At 35.3% G+C, this 16,433-nt stretch overlaps 1 protein-coding gene across 1 annotated transcript in view; it reads right to left on the minus strand.

Annotated features, from left to right (window-relative positions):
• Positions 1-16,433, minus strand: part of LRP1B (LDL receptor related protein 1B) — a 572,531-nt gene that overhangs the window by 184,684 nt on the left and 371,414 nt on the right. Inside the window, exons 36-40 of the mRNA XM_026088976.1 lie at positions 6,987-7,121; positions 6,427-6,556; positions 1,299-1,425; positions 996-1,147; positions 576-700 (exon numbers count right to left, since the gene is read on the minus strand). Of these exons, the coding sequence (XP_025944761.1) occupies positions 576-700; positions 996-1,147; positions 1,299-1,425; positions 6,427-6,556; positions 6,987-7,121 (669 nt within the window). The remainder of the gene's footprint in view (positions 1-575; positions 701-995; positions 1,148-1,298; positions 1,426-6,426; positions 6,557-6,986; positions 7,122-16,433) is intronic.

The raw sequence follows: 16,433 nt of genomic DNA on the forward strand, positions 1-16,433 counted from the left end.
CCAATATTGTAAATCAGAAGAGTATAGGATCCAAATTAAATTTCTTTGGCACTTTGCAAAACAGATTGAATACAAGCAAAGTTTGGCTATCTACAAGGTTGCTTTCCACATGAAAAAGGTAGGACCCCAAGCCAAGGAATTTTGGGAAATAAATATTTGAGAGACAGAGGTTGGGAATTCCTAGGTGTGGAACAAAATTCTGGTTTGCTTTCCAATAGAAATCTGAGATTACGCTCTTGAAAGCACAGTTCAACAGCCATCTCATTTCAAAGACTTTTTGTATGTTCTTTTGTTATTTAAAAAAACCTGAAATGACAGGAAGTTATTTGGTTTTGGATTTTCTCCTTTAAAACACCCAGAAATATTCTAGAAGAAACTGCACTATATAGTTTCTTCAATAGCATGAATTTAGTTAAAATATAAAAAGAAAACCCACCTTCAAGAGTAAAAAGTGGAACTATAATAGAATCTATTGCTACAAATCAGTAATTAGTTAACTTTCTTTATACTCTAATATACATAGATAGTATGAGGTGATATTAAAACAATTAATAGCATCCTTAAGAACAGCTAACCTTTCTCTCGTGCTCTATTAAAGACTTTCACTTCCTTCAGGTTTATTCCAAGGCCAGTCCTCATGGTCACAGCATCCGTGGCCTCATTCTTGTGGCCTCTTCTAATAGAGCCATTTGCATGTGCTCTGCCAAAAAAGTTGAAGATGTCTGATCAACAATCCTCAACTAATTCAAACCAAACAAATGACTGAAGGGCAGTGGAGAGCTCCCCTAACATAAGGTGAAGAAACCTACTCTCATCTATGACTCTCATCATATGTTTTAGCTCTGAGCATCAAAAATGCCTTTTCTTTGGAAATTGCATAGCTTTCTGAGATCCATTCTGTGACCTTGCTAAGGAATGGCTAATCCTAGAAAGGTGAAGCACCTGGGACTGAAATAACATTTTGAGACTCAAATACTTATGGAAAAACAAATTACCTGTCAGACCAGTAGATGTAAGCTCCAAACACTGCGACTGAAAACATATCCACATTGCTCCCTGACAGCACAATCTCCCGATTTCTTCCACTCTCAAGGTCAATTCTTTCTATCTTGTCGGTACGAGCATCACACCAATACAATTTATTTTCCTAAAGATTAATTTTAAAAGAAACATCAGACTTGTCCAAGTATTTTAATAAGAGTTATTAAGATTATACCAAAGTGAAAGACCAATATCCTTTAATGAAACATAACAAATACTGTGCATCTTTATATATATTGGAAGGCAGAGGAACTAACCTCATAGTCAATGGAAATCCCATTAGGCCACGCAATCCCCAGGCTCACAAGCACAACCTTCTCAGACCCATCTAAGCGTGCCTTGCCTATGCAAGGAGTCTGTCCCCACTCCGTCCAAAATAAATACCTAAAATGTTGCAGAAATTACCAATTAAAATTCATCGTGAAAATAGATTTGAAAATGTGCAAGCCTGTACTTAACTGAAAACAAAATGAATGTACCATTAACATGAAACAGGCATTTAAAAAAAGACAGTAAGGCTTACGCCTTTTTAAATTATCTTTTGCAATTAAATGTATTGCAATATTTGTTTGATAGACAGAACATTTTGTTGAGACTATTTTTTTAAAATTATATATATGAAGTCATTCTTAAAATTGCAGTGATTCGGTCAATAAGCAATTCTATTCTTAGAGAACAGACCTGTGTTTACAGGAATAAAACAAACAGAAAAAATTCCTTTAAACACAAACTAACCCATGTAATACCTACTAACAAATGTTGTGATATTACAGTAGACATATGTCTAACTCAGAAATATCTTAAATACAAAGCAGGAAGCCGCGCTACGTGAAACGGTACAGGAGAGGAATTTTATTTGGGAAGAAATTATTTCCCCTGGTCTCCCTAGTGTTCATGGGAAGAATTCACATCTTAATTATCCAAGTATATCTTGCCAAAATTACAGGCACAGTAACATCAGTAATTTGGGGTGAGGAGCTAGGTCAAACTTCTGTCCCCTACCTGTTACTTCTCAACCTGTTGCTTTGCGTGTGGCAAATGAGGCCAGTTAATCTACATAGAGCGCTTCCTTACTGAACAGGAAACTATGGTATAGCTTCAAGTAAAAGTAAATATCTGTATTTATACATAGATATATAAAATATTTAAAAAAGCACATATAAATATACATATATTCTGAACAAGAAATCTCCCTCTAAGACAACCTAATTCATGTAGCATATTTCTGCATGAAGAGAAGTATTTTCAGAGCAAATATTCATAAGAACACACCAAAACACAAGTTAATAATATACTCTATTTTACTGTACACAAAGTTAACAAAACATATAAACAAGATCTCCATACTATGTGGAATGTATTAGTCTGCTTTTAAAGACTGCAAAACTCTTCTGTACATTACTGAACTGTACTACCTGTGTAGGAATCTGTTTGAATTAACTACATTTGATTGGATTACTGGGGATCTATGGAATAAAGAGAAATGATAAAAATGGGACAGCAGCAAGTGAAGGGGAGAAGAAACACAGGTCCTGGAACAATGTCTAGTTTTCATTCACTCTGAAACTGTATGACTTTTTTGACTATAATAAAAATGAGTTTGTCCTCAATTTGACATAACAAATAGTGATATGACTACTAACTATAAAACTTATCCTACGCTAGGAAATTTAACTGCTACATTAGCTAAATTTAAAATATTTAAGTTTTAGAAATGTTAAAATAATCAGTGCCAACCAGCTTGATATTAAGAATTACTGTTTAAGTTTTAATACAGCTTTAACCAGAAGATTACAAGCAGCATCTTGATACATAACTGAACTTGTATGCACATATGTAGTCAGAGGTACCTTGCCAACACAGGAGCTCAACTGAATGTTGACTATGGAAAGGCAAGCATTCCATTTTCTTTAATTACACATTCAACACTTTTTCCCTTAGTTTAGTTATTGTTTGAGAAAATTTAGTTAAATTTAAAAATCATAACTAGCAAGTTAAATGTAGCATCCTCCAAAGAAAATTCTGAACAACTGCTAAAAAGGAAAGGGAGGTTACTTAATACATTCCTGGAGCACTAATGTTAATATATCTATTGATACATGAATTTACATAAACTATTAGCTGGTACAGAAAAGCTTGCAAGACATTCCCAGAAGCTGTCAAAAGTACTTCTTGCTTGGACCTTTGTAGGTAGCAGTATGCTACTTATACATTTGGTGCATATACTACAATGCTAGTAATAACTGAGACTCAGTTTTTTGAGGAACTATTCCATATATAATTTACATGGATGACACGGAGATATAAATGATGGAAATTTGATGCTGTCCTAGAATTAACTTTCAAAAAAATCTTTGTAAAAAATAATTCTGGGTTTAAATTAAAATAAAATAAATAAATACAGGAAATCTCTGAAATATTTTTGAAAGAGAGATCTTCATAGTCTAAGATATATCTCAGTATGAACTGAACTCAATATTTCAACTGAAAATGATCATGCCATTTCACCCCCCCTCCCAAAAAAAAGAAAGAATGAAAAAAAAGACAGTCAATTGCATATTATACAACTAACTATAATGTGACAAGGGAAAAGACACTCCTTTGTAGGGCTACACTTTCTTAACTTTTTCCTTAGTAATATAAATAATGTTATCAACCACCTGAATGCTGGCTGCTTTATATCTTGGTATGACTGGCAGGATCAATGAGCATTTAATTACTGCTATTTTCCTCTCCATTCCTACAGCTGCCAAGTCAAGTTTCAATAGCAATGAAGACTGAAGTTTGGGGGGAAAGGACATCTTTGAAAGTTTTGCCTGGTAAGGGAAAGAGATACAACAATAATGCAGAGGATAAGAAGGCCCATATCTCCCCACAGAAAGCTATCTGATTACCTTGCTAGCAAAAGATATTGCTATCTTAAATTCTTGTAGAAACTTTAATTTGTGGATTGGGGTTTTCTCAATAGATAGTTTTGTGGCACAGTATTAAAAAAATAATAAAAAATAAAAAACAGACACAGAGAGATGAATCTTCCCTACCTTCACAGAAGATACACCCTTCTACCAGACAGGGAAATAATTACTAACTTGTGGTCCTCTCATCTTCCTAACTTTTCTTAAACATTCTGAACACATCTGAAACCTATAAAACTCAAGACTGAAACATCTAAAGGATGTTTTACAACTGAATTCATTCCTACATTATCTATCAATTCTTCTCTTTTTTTACTTTCTTTTATTTCAAGTGCAATAATTCAATCAATTCCTCCAAATTATATTTTAACCATATTTTATTATTAGCTGCTTTGTGGTGGCATTAGACTATCTGAATTTAAGACTTCAGACAACAGCTCAGTGGCATCTTTAAGGATGTATTAAAGTAAACAGAGGAATTTTTTCCTCACGCCTAAAAATGACTCTTAATGTTAATATTGTTAGCTGTTATTTCATCTACCTCCTTATGTGCATACTTATCTCTTGAGATAAATAAAACGGGGAGCTACAGAGTCAGAAACCATCATGTGAAAAATATTTTCATCAAAACCAAAAAATACCAAACTGAGTAAAAAAGCAACTTTTCTGCCAATAGCTGTATTAAATATTATTCCATTAAGGGTTGTGCATTTACACTTCCCCATAGCAAATGTCAAATGCTGGATTTCAGCTGCAATCCAGCTACTCTCCCCAAATACTGCAGAACAGTTGATTACATTTTTGCCTATTTCTAGCATCAGTTGAAAGCAGCAGTTTGTTTATATAAGCCTTATTAGTATCTAAGCATGCTCCAGAAATGTTTCATCTGTTACACTGAGTCCCCATAAACTTCTTGGGGGCTTTTTCTTCCTTTTGATGTAAGTAACAAGTGAAGACTGTGTATATGTATAAAGGTGAACAGCAAGCACGTTGAGGAAAACTACACAATAAATGAGCCATTATATTGAAAAGGTTTGGTCTACCCTTCTAATCAGAAGATTTTTATCAGACTTCCATTTACTTTATTGCAACATCCTTTTTAAAAACTAAAACAAAGACAGAAAACAAACAAACAAAACCCCCCAGCATTATTCCAGAGGAGCATAGCTATTCTGACACACTAAGGACAAAAATACAAAAATTATTTTAGCCAGATCCTGAGTGGTTATCTACTCTGAAGAACAGGATCAATCCTAAACTGTTGGAGCAGGTACTGCCAGGCCACCAGTCGTGTTATATGAACACAGCTGTAATGACTTGTGGCAAAGGCTATTATGCAGAAAATGAAAACAGTTATTGTTTTCACCTTCATTCTTAAATACATTCAGCTGCAATGTTCTAGTCTGGAGAATACACAGATCACTGGGCCTACGCTCTAATAAAGGAAAGTGTGGCAAAAATCCAAACGTCACTTTGTATGACTGGTATCAGTCCAGCCCTACTGAGAAGTTAGAAGAATTGTTCACTGCCAGGCCTGAAGATTCCTTTGACTGAACACAGACGCTGGTTTCCTGAACATATTGGGATACTCACTTGATGATTGAATCTGGGGAAAATAAGCCACACAGTCTTTGGCTTTGTGGGCAGGTAGCTGCTCGAATATTTCTTTAAGACTTTGATAAACACAGTGTGGCTTACTTACAGGGTGGTAAGTGTAGCAACTAAGCTCACCAAGTCTTGTTTATATGCCTTTTCCTCAGGAAGGCCATTTCATATTTCTCAGTGACAAAAAGATGGGAGCTCTTTCCCCAATTTACTGCTTCTGTTTTACTTACACCTCTGCTAACAATAGTTTTGTAGCTGGAAGGGGACAGAACATCCTCTATTCCCATTATTGCTGCAGTATAGTCCTTGCTCTTGTCAAACAGATGGATGAAGATAGACCCGATTTAGGACAACCTTTTTTTTTTTTTTAACCTATATGCCTCATCTAATATAGTTTTCAGTTACCCTAAAAATCTTCTGGTTGTTGTGGTGGGATATTATACAATATTGGAATTCATGACCATCAAGGATTACACTGGTCTACTATTTCATCACCACATTGAGCTTTTCATTTGCTAGTTTGATTTCCTTGGATTTGGTGGAAACTTAAGTAGTATTCAACAGATTGAAGCATGCTTCCAAGTGATGTCTAAACTTCAGTTGAAATGATTGCCTCAGAAAATGAAAACTGTTGTGCAAAGAGAATACAGCATTTCACGTAGACAGAGACTCATGAAAGGATCTCACCATATGAAAAGAATAACATTTTCTTCAAACTGTGTTAAGTTTCATTAAAATATTTTCCAGTATCCTTTTGGGGTTTATTAAATGCTTACGTATTAAAATGAATGCCTCAATTTCTTTAAGAGCTTCAGTGCTAGCATGCAGACTTTAGAAGAAATGCAATTAGCAACAGTCATGTTACCCTTTTTCTGGGTGTACTGCAATAGATCTTGGCTGGTCCAAGCCCTGGGATATAATTACATATCGGAACGAGCCGTTGAGCCTGGCAACCTCAATTAAGTTGAAGCCATGGTCTGTCCAATATATGTTACCTAGGAAAAATACCATGAAGTTATTAAAAGAAAAAGAAAAAAGAAAATGCTACCTGGAAAGTGTTTAAATCTTAAGTGCATAAGTTAGGACCAGAAAGTAATCGATGTATTTTAAATTATACATATCTCGTATTTGAAATTTCTAGTCCTATTCAGGCTTCTGTTTTAAAGTATAAACATGTATTTGTGGTTTGTCAAAGTTGAGACTATCCATCTAAGTAAGAAATAGTGTCCAAGACATTTAAACAATTTTTTCTGTTGGTAGTAAATTTACAAAAAACAGTGTGGATATCTTCAAAGAAAAGTATCTAGACGTTTGGTATATTAGAAATTAGAGCTGAAAGCAAACCAAACTATTTAGCCTAGTGCTGGAAATGCAAGACTGTACTGTCATAAAACATGACAATTCCTGAAAAAGATAAAGACCTACCTGCTATCCAATCCACTGCAATGCCTTCAACTCTTCCCAAACCATTGGTAACAATGTCTTCTTTCCATGTTTGGTCTCGTTTAGATCTGCTAATTTTGTTGAAGCCCATGTCTGTCCAATAGATTGTATCATTTCCTATGAAATACATAGCAAGGATTTTTGGATTCAGTTACTTTAGTCCAAGTGTCTGCATTAACAACTGTAAAAACTTCCAATTAAGACTGTATTAATATGTTACAAAACTAACAGATGAATGGTATCAAGAGTATCATCTTCAATTCCTCATTTTTTCCCTCTTTTTGTTTAAAAATAATTAAATCAGAGTACTAGGTTTTCTCCTGACTGGTTTATAGACAACAGATGGAAACCGCTACCCCTATTACAAATAAGACAATATCACCAGTACATTATCCAATGGGATAAATGACAACAATTTATTTCTTTTATTAATCACTATTGGAAAAATATTTAGGGCTCTGAAAAAGTATAGTGTAAAGCTACCTATAAAATCATTTTCTTTGGTAATCATTACGATTAAATTTTGGCGGTACCAAAAGCAAACCAGTACAAAAAATAGTGTGAAATTTAAGAGTGACATAATGATACAAGATTAAAAAATGGACTCTCTTCACAATTCATTTTTTCTTTTACATGTTCTGACAAGGTTTCGCTAACAGTCTTGTTTGGTGCTTCAAGGCATTTTCAGCTGTCCTCCCTGCCACTTTGCTGTAGGCAACTGCTCCATAAGGAAGAGCAGAGGCAACACTACGTAGCGTGAGAGTGCAAACCCACTTTCACTGGCCATTTAAACTAATCAGCCAGACTGTGACTTTGGAATGGCCAAAGCACGGACGTGCATTCCCTTCTGTTGCCATACTGTGAGAGAAGCAACACTGGCAAAGAGATGGGGCCACCAAGGTGATGCCATCTTTAAGGCAGACTTCTCTCGATGTCCGTTGTTGGGGCTCTGAGCGGACGACACAGCCATGCTGCAATCCACAGTGACATTCTGGTTTCCAAGCGGAAACCAGGGACAGACCTCCAGAATGAGCTATTTCCTCTGGGAAAGATGGTAGCTGATGGAGATCACTAATATCTGTTCCTTCTTTATCTTTTCATACTGTATGTATCTGCTATTAATTTCATAAAGATAGGTGTATGAAACAATGAAAGAAAAAGCAAAATTAACACAGATAATGGTCAATTCCAAGCCCAAACAGAATAGTATGCTCAACAACCCTGGCCAAACCACCTCTTTCAAAACAGTTTTTGGCAAATTATATTTGGAAGAAATGCCATACAATGAGATAGATAAATAACAAATTCTGACTTCACGTATCCACAACAAATAGTTAGAAGATCACCTACTGGAGCCATGTATTTTGCTAGTTATTCAAAGTGAGTAAGAAAACCACACAGTCCTTCATACTAACTGCACATACATTCAACACTAAGGTATTAATATGTGCGATTGTGTGCACGTATACCAAACGCTCTTCAGTGGAATGTAAGATATATAGAGTTATTTAGAAGGGAAATGCCTTTATAAAGTCTTATCCATATCTGAAAGTACACTGTTACTAATAAAAAGGCATGTTTGTATTAGGTTTACCAGCTGGACAAATCTTCTACTAGAGAAATTTATGTATTTCCTATTCCAGTTTAATTCATTTTATAAAAAGAAACCACTTTGTTTTCATACCATGACCATTTTACAGTCACCCACATGACCAACAACCCACCTAACAAGAATACAGCTAAGAAACTCAGATATGAGAATACAGAGATCTCTGTGGTTTCACTTCCATGAACACATCTTGATGTGTATAACCCAACTGACTTTGCAGTAATGTTTTCCCATAGAGAAGACCCAAATGACTATTTCTTAAAATAATGTTTTTCGGTAATCCAAAAATGCAAACAACTGAACTATGTGGATGGATTACCAGATAACCACATGCTGAAGAGATAATACCAATTTAAAAAATTGTATTTCTATTCAAAATATGTCATTATTCATAGCAACCACTAAAAGAATTTCTAAAATACTAATTTACTTTCTATAAAATGCAGTATTTTGTGAAATCTTAACTTTACTCTGTTACAGATGTATATTTTTCCTTAATACACAAGATACTTGACCTGAATATAAACAGAAAGCAACTAATGGTTATCTACACACACAAAAAGGAGGCTGAAGAGAGAAAACCATAGACGTGTACAGATATAACACCAAAGCTATAAAAACAGTTCCCAATAGTAAAAACAAACACATTTTTAAGACAAATGTTGGGGGGAATACTATTTCAAAATCAGTAAAAATTCATTTTTATTTAGTTGGTAGTGTTCCTGTAAAATGACCAGAATTTCTAAGCAGAAAGCATCTGTTCTAGAAAAACAAATTATGCAAGTAGTTTTGGGACTGGAACTAACTGGGGAAACTCAAGTCATATTTACTGTGTCAGAGGAAATAATACCTCTAGCATAAAAAGAACAATTGCCAAAAGAGTAGTTAATGTATCTTCACATTAAAATGGAAGTAAATAATACCTTATGCTACACAAAATATATACTGACACATTAACTGGACCAATAGAAGAGAATATAAAAACTCATGAGACTTAATTTCAGAAAGAAGTTTCTAATTTTCAGAAATTTTACTCCCATAGGTTCTCAAAAACTGACAACATCAAAGAAAGCATCAAAGTACAGAAAGGATGGGCTGAGCAAAATTTTTCCTTACACACTCAAAATACTGAAATCTTTTTCTATATTGATATATGTGGATCAAAAGTTGTTTACTTAGTATTTGTATACTTGGAGGAATACATGTACAATGTATTGTACCTGTGAGAGAAATGGGCTGATTACATATTTAGTTGAGGTATTCCTCCCTATTTTAAAACCAGATTTTACACTGTACACAGTGTTTGATTCAGCAATGGGATATAAGAATCCAAAACTAAAACCAGGCCACTTCTCTTCCCTCCAAAACTACATGCTTATTTATGAAAAATCTTCTCTTTTTTCTAAATCATTAATAAAATGAGCAGTTGAAAACCGAAATTCATGCCAACTTGTGCAATACAGGCACATCCCATGAACTGTCAAAGATGCATTCCTGAAAGTATGGAAGTCAATAATGCAGAAGACAGTGAAGCAATTAATTAACAGAGGGGCACATATGCAGGGCCTTTAGAAATGCAAAAAGATTAAATACATAGGGAAAGTATGTACAGTGTGGAAGATGGGAGAAGCAGTGGAGGGATCATTAGAATCGTCACCTGAAGGGGAGATGAGCTTTTTAAGATGTATCACTGTTCTGGGAGGTCTCAGGCAATTCATCTGTGAGCCCAAATGCTGACCATAATTCTTTTGGTGCAAGGTTCTTGCCGTATCTTTCTGGAAGTTACACTTTCATTGTTGACACCATCTTCCTCACGATAAATCAAATCAAGGGCAAAGGACGGAAAAACAAGGTAATGCTCAGAACGTTAGTTTCACAGATGAGAACTGCTGAGATCCTCCCAAACAGTGATCTGTCCTGAACAGCCGGCCTCTCTTCCAGGTGATGATCATGCTCTTGCCTCCACATTCTTCACACCATAGATACTTGTTCCTGTGTATTTAAATTGTGTTCATTTCTGAAACCCCTGCATGCATCTCTCTGCTACAGTAAATCTTACAGGAAAAACTGCTTCAGTATCTCTCCATCTCATCCATGAAGCAGAGAATGATTAGCAGAGCAGGATATTAAACAACCAGCAATGTAACTATGAAACAGCAGATTGAGAAGCAACAGATAAAGGGATATTCCTCCATCATTTTTCCTGCAGGAGCCAAAAGCTTCAAAGAAACTGTCTATCATGATCTTGTCAAATCCAGCTCTCTGGACAAACTCATTTTGTTATGAGTGATAGCAGTTGCTTCATCATACATTCCCTCTGCAACCCTTTCATGTGGTAAGTGACTGATTAGCTTTGGGTTTCTCAAGATAATAAATAACTGCTGCATACTGAGTCCTTCACAGTGCTGTTTCCTTTTTCTTCCTCTTAGACTTTTTCAGTTGTGAAGATGCATTTTATTTCTTCAAATTCAACTTCATGATCTACCAGCTCTTAGCCTGTAATGCACTCTGACTGCTTATTCCTTCTCTTTGCTATTGGCTGAATCTTCAAGCCTATTTCAGGTTTAACAGACAAGGTATTTATTCCACAGAGAATGGGAGGAATCAAGTAACTGAAGCCAGAAGAAATGGGCATAATAAAAGACATTTCAAGTAATATTCCCAATCTGGCAATGGATTCTCAGAACTCTATTAAACAATACTTCATTGATACCACCTTTATGGTCCTTTCAATGACAAGTAAAGATAAAAAAATCTGCCTAATAGTCCATGAGAAATTAACAGGATTAACAACTGACCATCGTTCCAAAAAGTCTAGGAATTAGTGCTTTAGAAAAAACAGCTGAGAAGCTCAGAGACCAAACAAAAAGTCTCTTTCTAATATCGTACTTAAGAGAGATGAGAAAGTCTGATCAGTATTGCAAGTGGAAATTCATAAAGCACATGCTGCATGCTGCTTCTAGAATGTATCTCTAAAGGTAAGTGCTAGCAGGATGAGTATGCAGTCCATGAAGAGCAAATATTCTGGTTTCAATTTTGCAACTGACAGTACTTTCCTCCCTTCTTCCATGCCGCTTTCCTACTGCACAGTTCCTCAAACCAGACACGCCATCTCAGATGTGTCATACTGTTAAAAGATCTGGTATACGACCTTCAGTAGCTTTATATGAGTTATATATAATAACGTATTTTACATATATAATACTATTATATGTTAGCAGGACTTGATTAATTAATAAAGAACAAATTGCTTAAGATAAATATTAGAAGATTCAAACTGCTCGTGAATTATATTTGTTTCCAGTATTTTGCAAAATACAATGAATACAAACCTTAGTTGGTAATTTTTCTAGAATAATAAATCACTGACAACAATCAAATTGTATATAAATAATGCATGCAGTCTTGAAAAATAAAGTCAAAGCTCCCACTAGTATACTGATATTAAACCTCAGTAAACACAATTCAAATGCTCATACTGTATAACTATGTGCCTTTGCTTGCTTGGTATCCTGAATTAAATTTTCATTAAACATAATGATAACACATTCAAATTGAGATTTTGATATAATTGTTCAAAGATGATTCAAGGCAAATAAAAAAATAATTTTTCTGAAGTACTGACAGAGGTTATTTATTTACAGTAATGCCAAACTTTTCATTCACTATTCGCTCTACATTACTTTGGAGAGTATTTTTTTGATCTGCAGGTCCTTACTATAAAAAAAAAAAAAAAAGAGTGAGAGACTCTTGTGCTGTACAGTGTGAAAGTATCCACGAAATTAACTTTTACTAAACAATAAGGATCCCTGTGGGTTTCAAACAGAGCTAGTACTATAAAATTTGCTGAGTTTCAGATGGCATTTGGACACAGATGGTGTGATCCAAATGACATATCCCTGTCATTTTATGAGACAGCAATTTTTATGGGCTCCTTTCTGCTAATAATCGAAGTTCTCTGTGTCCCGACAGAACACAACATTCTCAGTGGGATTCAACCACTGAAGACGCATGCCATGCTCAACATTGCTAATGGGAACTCAGGTAAAGCAACTGGCCTTTAGTTTGTTACAGAGTCTGTTTGACTTGTAAAAGTGAACACGGCAAACCTAATGAGACACCACACAGGTCTGTGTCAATGCTGTCTCAGGCAGGTAGTACTAGTAATATAATAATGGCTCAAACCTATTTTATTTTCCAAAACACTGGAAGTTATTGGAAATCAACAGAATGGAGATGAAAACTCCGTTCAGCATCTGGTCCCTGAAGCCAGCTCTGGTTTCAGACAGAAAGAAGACCTACACTCAGTTTGAAGCCTTCCATGTCTATTTAAAGATTGCTGGAATCTGAAGTGAAGAGAATTAATACCTAGACATGGCAGTTGCCATGAAACGGGAAACATCAATCTATAACTTCATGCAGCTTCTAAAAGTATTTTGCTGAGCGGTGAGCTTTAAAACAATGGCCTCCCACTGACTCCTACAGTCCTCAGGCAGCTTATCAGCAAACATTGATGAATTCCAGTTAATGTGTTAGTATTTTGCCAATAAAATCCTGTAACTCATGATTTGACATGCAAACTACTGCTTTCCCTTTTGCTAGGCCTTACCAGTTTAGTCTGTAAATGTTTACAATGCTTATTTTAACTCAGCGAGTAAAATTTATTGTTCTTTCACCTATCCACACCTGTACTTACACCACAGACACAAAGGCCTGGAGGCAGAATGACAGCATGAGCAAGAGAGGACAAGAAATCGCGGCAAATATGTGGAAAAATATGTGATAATGGCTCTGGGTTCCCAGCTCTCACTAAGTTCAGCAAAACTCAGTGAAGGATTGGAAAGAGCCCACTTTTGACAGAGGCAAAATCTTGCAAATCTTTTCTTTAAATCCCTTTTCTGAAATCAACTATTGCAGAGTGAAAGGGGCTCAACAATAACATTTCATTCTGTCAAAACTACCCAAAACTCTCACTATTACTGCATCTTTATGGAGACTCTTCAGAATAATGAAAACGTTCATGTAACTGCTCCACATTGTTGTACAAGTAACTCCTTATGAAGACAGAAATGTTATTACTCTTCAGGCAATATTTACCCTCTAAGTTGGCAGGAGTTAGGACAGAGTCTCCCAATCAACATGCTTGATCGCTTTCTTGAAGACACAGTTCTACCCATCAATTTGAAGAACATGGTTTTGCAAATAACCATATTGTCCTCATTTCTTCAACAGAGAGTCCTTGATATCTTAAAGAGCCCCTAAGTAATTGGCTCTCATTCAGATTCTCCTCTAATCAGACCAGGTTTAAGCACAGAGTCCCTCCCACTATGTGAAATAATTATTTCAACAAATGCAAACCAGGTACTAAGGTAAAAAGTATGGCTGGCTTGGTTAGCTTCCTGAAACAACATCAAAAGGAAAACACAACGGGCATTTCCCTGACGTACTAAGAAGTCACCTTTGGCAACAGGGAAGAATCAGCTCCACTATCTTTAACAATATAGAAACAAAAGAGGTTAGGATCACACTTAGGTTTATAAACCTATGTCTTAAATAAACGTGCAGCTCCTGCTCCCCATCAACCTCTAAGAAAATCTAAAGGTCAAAACTATTCTTTTATTTCTTTAATGAGAATTAAGAAATATCACTATCTCAAGGGAGAAGAAAGGTGCCTTTATATTGCTGTTCTAGCCCCTTTCAGATCTGCAAAAAATACTACCGTAACTCTTTGAGCTATCATAAGACACACTAGTAGCACACGTTAATGTATTTTAGCCACTTTGCGTACCTAATCATTTTTGAGAGTAGAACAGAAGTAGGAAATGTTTCATATTTAAGAATGAAAAGCAACATTTACTAAAAAATCTACAGTTACTAAAAAATCAATATAAAAACAAGGTGCAATCTGAAATCATCTCCACTTGCTTTCTGAATTGCATTTTATGAACAACGGTTTTAGGAACGAATTCAGAAAATTCAAGGTAAAACACCAACATGAGAAAAATAACTCTTTTTTAAGCTGAAATACAACAGAAGGCTGTACTTCAACGTATTATGATACAGCATCCCCTTGTGATTTTACTGCTACAGAAGATTTACATTAATGTTCAGCAACACATTTGTCACTGTCAATTGTATCTACGTTTCCTGTGCTGTAACTGATTATAATGCAAGTTAATGGACCTCACTGAATTTCTTTTTTCTTCAGATCTCATTTTTTCAAAAAGCCAAAAATATTAGTATGTGCATCTTTTTATTCCAAAGTATTAATTTGATATTGACTAGTGAAGTCTGAATACAGCTCTCCAAAATAAGAGCCGGTATACCCCCAGACAACCCAACTACGTTGTCTTAGGACTCTCAGTAAAGAACCTGCATAGCTACTACTTCGCTATTATCTTATATTTTCCCACAAACAGGTGAAATCTGCTGAATCATAGACTTTCTCATCTAAGGTATTTGTATAAACACACGGGCTTTTAAGTGAACTTTGTGACTGACCTAGCTACTGTACAACAAAAGCTCTGAACATTAGCTATCTCTGACTCAAAAGCAAAACATACAGCTAGGATGGCACTATGAAATGTCAAGTGAACTTGTAAGTTTGCCAGGCAGAGTAGATCTAAACGAGCATCAGTGAAGAAAGCAGGCAAAAGACAGAGAGCACGGTAATGTGTTACATTTCTCACCTGTTTTAACAAAACTTCAGCAACATTTGCATGATGGAATCAAACAGAACAAGCAGAACAAGGTCTGTTTTAAATATGATGACATATATTAACATATACTTAAGCAAAAACTTATGATCTCTCAATGCTGAATTCCTAGTGAGAATTTATTTCAAAATGACAAATGATGGAGTGTGACAAAATATCTGTGTATTTCAGGAAACTAATGTCTATTCTTCTACAGTGTAGATCATCTAAAATGTTATTTCTAAACTCCTAGTTTGTAAACTCACTGGGCAACAAAAGCAGCTCAGGGTAAAATCAGCTGAGAAGGAAAGAATGGTCAAACAGTTAATGTGCTAAAAATACAGAGGGATGTTTTCAGGTTACTACTTGGCCACAGATTTCTTACTATCTGTAAACAAATGGTAAATGCCCAACAGTTGTGAAGATATTCACATACCTTCCAGTATCAGTGAGAGATGTATTCAACTACTTTTCAGGACCTGATAACTTAAATTTCTTTTCAACTTCCTTCATGTATATGCAAAACAGAAAATCCTTAATTTCATAGGAAATTTGTCAGGCTATCTAAACTAAAAACTGTCTCGTATTTATACACTGCACTAAAATGTATGTAGTGTACCTAAGACAGAAATGCATGTTCCTCAGACCATTGCAACATATGCTTCTGAGAGGAAGATACAGCTAGAGCTGGATTGTACAGTTGGTTCAGTGAAGTTGCTGAGCTTTGCTAGACAAAAAGACTATTGCTACCAGCTGTCCAACCCACCTGTTAGGTACAATCTGTGTAACCAAGAACATTCAGAGGAAAAATGTCATGAAAGGAACAATCTATTTTCAATGAAGAAGGAACTAATGAAGCCTACTTTTCTATAGGTTTATGACCATTTTCTCTAAAAGCTCCAATTTCCTACTCCTGTTCCCAGTGATATCTCCACTGAAAAAGAGCCAGCAGATGCTGCTGCTAGTGTGACTTACATACATATAATAAATGTTACTGTTTATATATAATAAATGTTTTTCTGTTTACTAAAAGTAATATAATTCCATGTTAAATTAAGGTGTTCTACTGTTGTGTTGTTTAATGCAATTTTAAAATTTAATCTGTAATACTACACATTTTCAAAA

The sequence above is a fragment of the Apteryx rowi genome, unplaced genomic scaffold (assembly GCF_003343035.1).
Source record: "Apteryx rowi isolate R43461 unplaced genomic scaffold, aptRow1 scaffold_8, whole genome shotgun sequence".
NCBI lineage: Eukaryota > Metazoa > Chordata > Aves > Apterygiformes > Apterygidae > Apteryx > Apteryx rowi.